The sequence below is a fragment of the Cyclopterus lumpus genome, chromosome 24 (assembly GCF_009769545.1).
Source record: "Cyclopterus lumpus isolate fCycLum1 chromosome 24, fCycLum1.pri, whole genome shotgun sequence".
In the NCBI taxonomy this organism is placed as follows: domain Eukaryota; kingdom Metazoa; phylum Chordata; class Actinopteri; order Perciformes; family Cyclopteridae; genus Cyclopterus; species Cyclopterus lumpus.
In genome coordinates, this window is record NC_046989.1 from 20,481,666 (window position 1) to 20,491,915 (window position 10,250).

Consider the following 10,250-nt stretch of genomic DNA (forward strand, 5'->3'; position numbering starts at 1 on the left):
AGTTGGGCTCTTTATTACCCGGGTGCTCCCAGGCTTCACGTGTGTTTACACGCTGCGACTTGCACAGAGGGAAGGAACACTGGTGCGTGACATGAGAAATGTCATAAGGAAGAGTGGAGCTGCCGTGTTCCTGCCTACAGAGAGAAGCTAGGCTGCTTACCGCCTCCAGGACCCAGTGGTCTTTAGCCGCTAATGAGGACACATCTTAGAACTCGGTCCCTGCGTAACGGCCCTCGATGATGGCACAGCGTGGGACAGCCCAGTGCACAGAAGTGCCGTTCATGTTTTAAGCCTCAATAAATAAAAAGTCTTTGAAAATGTGCTTGAAGCAATGGTGTCGAAGTGACGATGAGAGTGCAGGTGCCAGTGTTTGAGGAGGCAGAACCTCAAGGTCCTCAATGAACCATCACCAAAGAAAAAGGAAAAAACCGAATAAAACATGGCACATTATGTTTTATTTGGATTATGTGTGGAAAACAGTTGAGCTTGAATAATAACAGACCTGCAACACTTCGAAATGTTTATCATTATGTATAGTTTAAAGAATAAATGCTATTCTGTAAAGCTATGCATGAACTGTCAGTACCAGATGCTTCAACTAAGTACAGGCCATTCACTTTAATGATCACTGAGAGCACAGGAAGGGTAGACTACTAATTCACCTGCAGTGTTTGTGTTAACGTCAGCATTGCTTTCTGCTGGCTAGCATTAGCTACCTGAGTAGAATCCACACACTCTTCAGTCACAGCTTGACATCTCGTAGCCAGGAAGTTTCTCTTCAACGTACACAAACGTAGAGCTCAGATCATTGTGCAGTCATTTTTTCAGTCTCTCCCTCTCGTAGATGGGATCTCTAGACTTGCTACAAAGCAGTAAGCAAACCATCCTCATTCACATTATATCATCTTTTTTGTGCATGTTGTCCCATCACAATTTCCACAAAGTAGACATTTTAACTACCGTGCTGAGTAGTGCTTCCACATAACGGCCAATCTACTGTATATATTTTGACTGAGAAAAGGTGCACATGTAAAGATTGATCAGAGCCATAAATGTTTACTAGCAGCATTTTGCACATATTTTTAACTGTAATTGTGACCAATATCAACTTTGCTGATGAACCCCTATCTGCAGACCTGTTGATCAGTAAGTAATAAGACAGAAAGAACAGCATAAGATGCTAAATGCTAAACACTTGTCACTTAACATATTTTCATTGACATGGCACTGAAGCCTTATGTCTCTCTGTCTCTGTGTGTGTGTGTTTGTGTGTGTTCTGTTTTCAGCAGTCCAACCCAGGTGACCTTCGGGCCCTGAGGAAGGGAACGACCCTCTATCACTCAGAGTCCCAGCTGTCCTCACTGCCCCAACGCCAGGATGCCATGCACACGGTCAGTACCCAGGAGGCTAACACACATGGACCCACACAAGAAGGGTACACAGGCTCACATTGACTAACATAGAGGGATACCATAGTCATAGTCAAAGCTCAACACCATTGCATTGATTATACAAACATGCTTACGTATAGAGATGGGGTTTAATTACACACACACACACACACACACACACACACACACACACACATACATACATCAGGGCCTCCACATTGGAATCAAGTCAAGTCAACTCTAATTAACTTTACTTCTTATTCTTTAATTATACGTCAACAGGCAACTTTACTATCTCCTTCACATGACATGAAGTAAAACACACACAGGAAGAAAAAGAAAGAGTGAAAGGAGGTTGGGCAAAAGGGGGATGAGACGGAGAAGAGGAAGAAGAGAAACTAAGACAGAGAGACCATAGTGGAAAATAAAAGGGTCATGCTTCCCCTCAATTCCTCCTCCCCGGGGCCAGTTTGAACTGAATCCTACTATGAGAGTAATAATCCTCTACAATCCACCGGCACCCCTGACCCAGCCAGTGTCTGGGAGAGAGGCTGGGTAATTGTTTTCTGACTGCTTAAGGAAGGTCAAAGACGGGCTCTGACGCAAACCAGAGGACTGAATCTTCCCTGTGTAAAAATCAATATTGGGTTTTAATCACAGGCCCAGTGTGAGGTTGCAGGCTGACTGCGTTCACACCTTTTGACCTTTTGAACCCGCCTCCTCATGGAGGTTCATGCTGTTCAATAATGTCCATGAAAGCTTGACCCCACGAGAGGTCTGCCCTCACAGGAGGATGAATATAAACTGCAAATGATCTTGATGGTTGCCTCCCCACATTTAATTTCACAATTCGGGTTCACAACAAACAAGGTCATGATATTGACTTGAGGTGTGAATGTTGGCTCCTTGCTGACATTGGATCTAACGTCAACCTATAAAACCAAATAAGGTATATTGGGTTATTATTTCACTTTTACTTTGAACAGATTCATTTGTCTGACTCTGAAACAAACATAGTGGGTACTATTAAGGTTAAATATGAAGCTACAGTCCGAAAATAACAAAATCCATCTACTAGCACCTCTGAAGCCTCACTAATGAACATGTTATCTTTTGTGTGAAAAGGACAAATCAAGGTTTTATTTGAGCTACATGTAGGACTAGTTCAGAGCGTTACCATGAGGTAGCCTGTCTACCAGCACAGACTTTAGCTAGCTTACAGTAGGATGCTGGAATACCAGATGCAGAATAACTTATTGGGATTTCTTCTCACAATGGCTTTGTTGTCATGACAACTCCCCGAAGACGCACTCATGTTGAGCTGTATGGTGATCAATTGTCTGATTTCTAATGTGGCCCAAGTTCACCCACGTGTGAGAGCCCTTGTTGGAAGATGGAGCGACTATAACAGCAGAACTTCAGTGAACTGGACTCCTCGTTGTTTGCACCTATCCTCATCTATCAGTTCATCCTGTACATTGATCCTTTGTCTCATGTAATGTTATTACTGCATAATAATGCTTTTGCGAGCAGGGCTGGTCATCAATACTAAGTAGCAGCTTGCAGTTGTCAAATAGTGGGAAAAAAACGTTTAACATATTCCTCTGAAATGTCTTAAAGTAGTACAAAAGTACAAAGTAGCATAACACTGAAATGCTCACATACTTTAAAAACATTCTTAAGTGTGTCACTAAGTTTGCAAATGTACTATGTTACATTCCACCACTAGCAAAGTGCATGAAAGACTATCGAGGCACACATTTGTTTGTTTATTGTATATACCGATTTGTTAAACATAAACTGTATATTGTCTTACATTTCATTTAGCTGACACTTTTATCCAAAGTGACAATAAGTGCATTCAACTATGAGTACAAACTCGGATCAATAAGAATCAAGGTTAGTCGGAAAAGATGTGTTTTTAGTTTCTGGCGGAAGATGTAGAGACTTTCTGTGTGAGGTTAGACCATGTCCTGGGTGTGAGGTTAGACCATGTCCTGGGTGTGAGGTTAGACCATGTCCTGGGTGTGAGGTTAGACCATGTCCTGGGTGTAAGGTTAGACCATGTCCTGGGTGTGAGGTTAGACCATGTCCTGGGTGTGAGGTTAGACCATGTCCTGAGTGTGAGGTTAGACCATGTCCTGGGTGTAAGGTTAGACCATGTCCTGGGTGTAAGGTTAGACCATGTCCTGGGTGTGAGGTTAGACCATGTCCTGAGTGTGAGGTTAGACCATGTCCTGGGTGTAAGGTTAGACCATGTCCTGGGTGTAAGGTTAGACCATGTCCTGGGTGTGAGGTTAGACCATGTCCTGGGTGTAAGGTTAGACCATGTCCTGGGTGTAAGGTTAGACCATGTCCTGGGTGTAAGGTTAGACCATGTCCTGGGTGTAAGGTTAGACCATGTCCTGGGTGTGAGGTTGGACCATGTCCTGGGTGTGAGGTTAGACCATGTCCTGGGTGTGAGGTTAGACCATGTCCTGGGTGTGAGGTTAGACCATGTCCTGGGTGTGAGGTTAGACCATGTCCAGGGTGTGAGGTTAGACCATGTCCTGGGTGTGAGGTTAGACCATGTCCTGGGTGTGAGGTTAGACCATGTCCTGGGTGTGAGGTTAGACCATGTCCTGGGTGTAAGGTTAGACCATGTCCTGGGTGTGAGGTTGGACCATGTCCTGGGTGTGAGGTTAGACCATGTCCTGGGTGTGAGGTTAGACCATGTCCTGGGTGTAAGGTTAGACCATGTCCTGGGTGTAAGGTTAGACCATGTCCTGGGTGTAAGGTTAGACCATGTCCTGGGTGTAAGGTTAGACCATGTCCTGGGTGTGAGGTTGGACCATGTCCTGGGTGTGAGGTTAGACCATGTCCTGGGTGTGAGGTTAGACCATGTCCTGGGTGTGAGGTTAGACCATGTCCTGGGTGTGAGGTTAGACCATGTCCAGGGTGTGAGGTTAGACCATGTCCTGGGTGTGAGGTTAGACCATGTCCTGGGTGTGAGGTTAGACCATGTCCTGGGTGTGAGGTTAGACCATGTCCTGGGTGTAAGGTTAGACCATGTCCTGGGTGTGAGGTTGGACCATGTCCTGGGTGTGAGGTTAGACCATGTCCTGGGTGTGAGGTTAGACCATGTCCTGGGTGTGAGGTTAGACCATGTCCTGGGTGTAAGGTTAGACCATGTCCTGGGTGTGAGGTTAGACCATGTCCTGGGTGTGAGGTTAGACCATGTCCTGGGTGTAAGGTTAGACCATGTCCTGGGTGTAAGGTTAGACCATGTCCTGGGTGTAAGGTTAGACCATGTCCTGGACCCGATCTGGTCGCAGCACGGTACGCAAGCACCAATGTTTTGAAGTGGATGCGGGCGGCCACCGGTAACCAGTGAAGGGAGCGGAGGATTGTGGGTAAATTTAGGAGGTTGAAGACCAGTCGAGCAGCTGCATTCTGGATGAGCTGCAGAGGTCGAATGGCATTAGCAGGTAGACCTGCCAAGAGGGAGTTACAGTAGTCCAGCCGTGAGATGACCAGAGCCTGGACCAGAACCTGTGCCGCCTTCTGAGTGAGAAGAGGATGTATTCTCCTGATGTTGTACAGCAAGAACCTGCAGGAACGTGTTGTTCCAGTAATGTTGTCAGTCAGGCAGAGTTGACTGTTGAGTGTCACACTGAGGTTCCTGGCAGTCGGATTCGGGGCTAACACTGAGTTGTTGAAAGTAGTAGTCAGGTCGTGGGTGGGAGAGCCTTTCTCTGGAAGGAAAAGTAGTTCAGTTTTGTTCAGGGTTGATTTTCAGGTGATATACCGGACATCCACTGAGAGATGACGGTCAGACATCCACTGAGAGATGACGGTCAGACATCCACTGAGAGATGACGGTCAGACATCCACTGAGAGATGACGGTCAGACATCCACTGAGAGATGACGGTCAGACATCCACTGAGAGATGTCAGTCAGACATCCACTGAGAGATGTCAGTCAGACATCCACTGAGAGATGACGGTCAGACATCCACTGAGAGATGACGGTCAGACATCCACTGAGAGATGACGGTCAGACATCCACTGAGAGATGACGGTCAGACATCCACTGAGAGATGACGGTCAGACATCCACTGAGAGATGTCGGTCAGACATCCACTGAGAGATGACGGTCAGACATCCACTGAGAGATGTCGGTCAGACAGGCAGAGATTCGTGCTGCTGCCTGTGTTTCGGATTGGGGAAACGAGAGGATCAGTTGGGTGTCATCAGCGTAGCTGTGGTAGGAAAAGCCATGCGACTGAATGACAGAGCCGAGAGAGTTGGTGTACAGAGAGAAGAGGAGGGGACCCAGGACGTATATCGTTTAGGCTTGAATAACATTTTGAAACTTTGGCTTCTTTTGTCATGATTAAAAAACAATTGTTAGGATGATGAATGGTAAGTAGGGAGTGTTTTGAGTTCTTGTTGGTGGATTCAAAGGACACAGGAGACTTTAGGGCATGCTGTGGAACCTTTTACTTTTACAAAAACAACCAAATTCATTTTAACCTTATCCTTTTGTCCATGATTTCCTGATATCAAAGCTCATGAATGAAATACCTCATGGCACCTGACTCATCACCATAAATAACATAACTGTGTGTGGATAACTACATGGAAACAAAAGGGCAAACCCACCGCTATGTTTCTGTTTGCAGTTTAGGCATGTTGGTGATCTTTTACAGACCTTTCTAAAATATATAAAAGTCACAAAAGCATCAATTTACATTGAAAACAAACCATGACCTGCAGGATCCGTGAAAAATCTCTTTTTCTTGTGGTTGACTGACTGTTGGTTTCCACAAAACATCCCTCTTGGCTTCGTTGGGATTATTTTATTATCTCTGTGCAGTTAGGTTGTGTGGGCTCATTCTGGCACCTAAATGGGGTCAGCGGGTGGAGGAGCTGACAAATGCATCACCAGTGAGCGGAGAATTTAACCCGGGCTAACAGAGCCACGGAGCTGTGTCTAATGCAGGGCCCCAATGCGAGGTTACAATGAATGGTGCCATTGTGTGTCCCAGAGATCTCTGTGTCCCTCTAACACAGAGCCACTGTCTGGAACTAACCGGGGGGGTAGGATGAGTCAAGCAACCCCCTGGTCCTCTCCCTGGCTGGCTGCTCCCATCACACCAGGTTAAAATCACTGTGCAGGTAGCAGACCTGGCTGGGAGTTGAATACGTGGGGAAGGGGAAGAGAAACACAAGGGGAAGAGAGGTGATTTGAGTTGGGATAAAAAGGGCTGGCATTTTCAGTGCTACGGTACAAGAAATCTCTTGTGTTAGATCAGAAGCAAACACCCACTGAGAAGGAGAGAGTGGTTTGGAAGAGTTCAGTGAGGTGGAGCTCATCTGACTCCTTGGTTAAACCCTGTGACAGCAGATGGGTTCAGACCTGCCTCTTTGTTGCTGGTCACCTCCTTGTCTCTCATATTCTTGCTCATGCTCTTGCTGTGCACTGACTGCTCTGGATTCCCCCCCCCCCCCCCCCAGGGTACTGGCCGTCTCCCAACCAGCGAGTCCTCTCCTGCCACAGGCTACCTGTCCTGCGTCCAGAAGCCCGAGGCCGTGGTGCACGCCATGAAGGTATTCATTTAATAAAAGTATTGTTTTTCTGATCAGTTCAAATCTAGTTTTATTCACCAAAGCTGGCAAAGCTTTTTTATACTGTTCCATGGTGCCTTGTGTCCCGTATATTGCTCCATTCATTTTGTTTAACTTCATTCATTCAACCAGATGTTCAGATTGATAAAAGATAACTAATTAACACTTCAAAGTTATTTCTGTAAATGTAGTTTACTAATTGTTCAGCTGCATCATTCTTAACCATGCTGTTGTATATTTTATTTGTGTATTATTATTATTATTATTATTATTATTATTATTATTATTATTATCATTATAGCTACCTAGGTGTGTAGGAAGATGAGGTCCCATTCTTAATCCTGCCCACTCTTGATTGGTCAGCAGGAAAAACAGCTGTCATGAGCACAACATTAGACCAATATGAATATCTGAACACATGTGAGATTCCAGTTCCAGACATCTGAAAGTGGTTCCAGATTCAGATGTCTGGAACCAGGCATACAATGCTTTAATATGTCTTGGTTAAGTGCAAAATTGATACTGTAGTCAAACGTTTTATAATTTGCCCTAAATTAACTATTTTAGTTCTAAAAGAAACCCATTTGTAATGATAACAATACTCAGAATCAAGTTTAAAACCTTTTTAGAGTAAAGATAAAGTGAAAGTGCTGATGATACACATAACAGCTTTCAACTAAACGAGTTTGGAACAGACACACTTCTGATTTGATTTAGCTCCCTATAACTAACTAAAATAGTACTTGTCATAAGGTGCTGGAGGTCCATGAGAACTTGGACAAGCAGCTTCCTGAGGACTATGAGGACGATCTCAGTGAGAAAGAGAAGGCCATTGTGCGAGAGATGTGCAACGTAAGTGCAACACTTGCCCTGCTCCCTGACAGTTCTCTCTGATGTCCACAATGTTCCTGTTCTGTCTGTCTGTTGGTTTAGTGATTTCCTTCTCGTCTACTGGGTGCAAAGGAGGTCAGTTTTTGAGCTGCTTCCACTAATGAGGACGCCTCATCTCGACTCATTTGGTTGGAAATGACACTTGCAGCAGTATCCCAGGCACAGCGCTCCCTCTTGCTTTCTCTCTGTCTATCGCTCTAGCTCCACCCGCCCACTCCCTTATTCCTGCTCCAAAGCCAACTCTAAACTGGAAGCCCTAAGTAGAGGCTCGTAGTTGAGCTGTCAGGGCAATTAAACTGGAGCGGCAGGCAAAAGAACACCCTCAGCCTCACCCCTCCATTCTTCATCTTTCTCTGTTGGTACTGAAAGGCCCGGCCCGGGATAAAAGGTCCGCTGATTAGAGAGAAAACAAGAACGGGGCTATCTGGGCCCTGCAGATATGTGACAGCCCTGGAATCTGGGGAGCACTACAATGGTACCTCTGTAATAACACTGGGGTCCCCACGGGCCCCCCCTTCTCTCAGCAGCCTCGCAGAGACAGAGGATAGAGATACAGGGATAGTTCTACTGAAGTGTGTGTGTGTGTGTGTGTGTGTGTGTGTGTGTGTGTGTGTGTGTGTGTGTGTGTGTGTGTGTGTGTGTGTGTGTGTGTGTGTGTGTGTGTGTGTGTGTGTGTGTGTGTGTGTGTGTGTGTGTGTGTGTGTGTGTGTGTGTGTGTGTGTGTGTGTGTGTGTGTGCGTGCGTGTGTGTGTCTCAGTCCTAGCCTCTATGTATGTCTCAACTTGCCTCTGCTTCTGTTTGCAGGTGGTGTGGAGAAAGCTGGGTGATGCAGCAGGATCAAAGCTGTCCATCAGACAGCACCTCTCTGGGAACCAGTTCAAAGGGCCACTGTAGCCTGGCAACCAGAGAGGAGGAGGAGAGGGAGAGATCAGAATTTACAGTACCTACGCTCACCTGAAAAAACCTCTTGTACCTGCGCCTACACAACCCATCATGCTGTGCTCTCCTACTGCCTACAGCACCCAGTATTCCTTCAACAAACACTCTTAATACGGGCTAAGAAGGCTCCTAAATGGACGTGTTAGTCTTCACATGCAAAACTTTATGTGTAACATGTTTTTATCTCTCAGCGGTTGTGAAGCGTTGACAACTGGCAGCTAGTTTCACTGATTCTCCACTTTCCTTCGTTGCTTTTGAGGCTTTCAGCTACACAATGAGCTCCTTCTGTAAACGCTATAATCACACACCACCTTTAGCTCTTTGGAGCATAGCTGTGCTCCATTAAGCTAACGATATGACATGGTTTCAAGCACAGACCCGATAGGGCTGATCTCAGCATGTTGCTGGTGGATATGAAGGTGGTATCTTCAGATAAGTTTTGATAGGACCTCCTATAGAGACCCTAGCTCCTGTCACATGTATCTCCCCATAGTGCCCAACGAGTATGACTAGCATTAGCATTCTAAAGTGATAACTAATGTGAAAGCCACTGTGACCTAGCGCCTTCTGCTCATAAGACAAGTCTATGGATAATTAAGTCTAGAGATCACTGTTAACTTGTGTATATTATGTATAAAAACCATAGCATTACTTCATTGTTATAGTTGATTTTACTTTGATCTATTTTGTATTCTAGCGTGGCCATGTGATCAATTACTTAGTTTGAAAAACATCGTCTTTTTTTCTTTTCTTCAGATGTATTGATATTATTCCTTCTCTCTGTAACCTCTGAACATGTTCAAGGCCATTCTGAATCAAACCATCTCCATGGGCTAATGGATAGATAATGTTCTTACTTTGTGGAACTGACTAAAATTGTATGCTGTGTGCATGCTCGACAATCATTTTCTCAGGTTGAGAGGGCTACAGCTTTACCTTTGCCCATCTGTGAGTGAGTGAGTGAGTGAGTGAGTGAGTGAGTGAGTGAGTGAGTGGAAGGAAACTGAATGGTTCTCTTGCAGCTGTAGCATCTACCTGTGAATCCTCTTTTTCTCTATTGAACCCTGGTTACAACTCAGTTGAAGACTGCTGAAGGCATTTGCTGAATCCATACATAAAGCCTTGTCCCATTACAAAAATGTCAAGGTCAACTATTAAACCCTAAGTTCAGTTAATATGGCATTCTTGGATGCTTCTAATTGTGTTTATCATTTTATACCTCAGTTGATCAAGAAAGTTACTTTTCTTAAGCGCAGTACTTTTCTGTGGATTCAGCAGGTGTGTTCATGCAGCGCATGTTTCTTAAAGTGTAATCTTTTTCTTAGAATATGAGAGCTTGACGAAGTCTTCCCTTATGTCTTTTCTGAAACACTGAACCATTAAAAAAAATGAGTATTTCTTGATGTCAGAATGAACAAA

The 10,250-nt window shown here is 45.0% G+C and overlaps 1 protein-coding gene across 3 annotated transcripts in view; it reads left to right on the forward strand.

Moving 5' to 3' along the window:
• The window catches only part of ccdc85cb (coiled-coil domain containing 85C, b), a 46,039-nt gene extending 35,789 nt beyond the window's left edge, over window positions 1–10,250 (forward strand). For 2 of the 3 annotated variants that reach the window (XM_034527827.1, XM_034527828.1), the window contains 4 exons: window positions 1,287–1,391; window positions 6,891–6,983; window positions 7,755–7,853; window positions 8,697–10,250. In XM_034527827.1, coding sequence (XP_034383718.1) covers window positions 1,287–1,391; window positions 6,891–6,983; window positions 7,755–7,853; window positions 8,697–8,786 — 387 coding nt within the window. In that variant the 3' untranslated portion in view covers window positions 8,787–10,250. The remainder of the gene's footprint in view (window positions 1–1,286; window positions 1,392–6,890; window positions 6,984–7,754; window positions 7,854–8,696) is intronic. The other variant, XM_034527829.1, reaches the window with a different exon arrangement.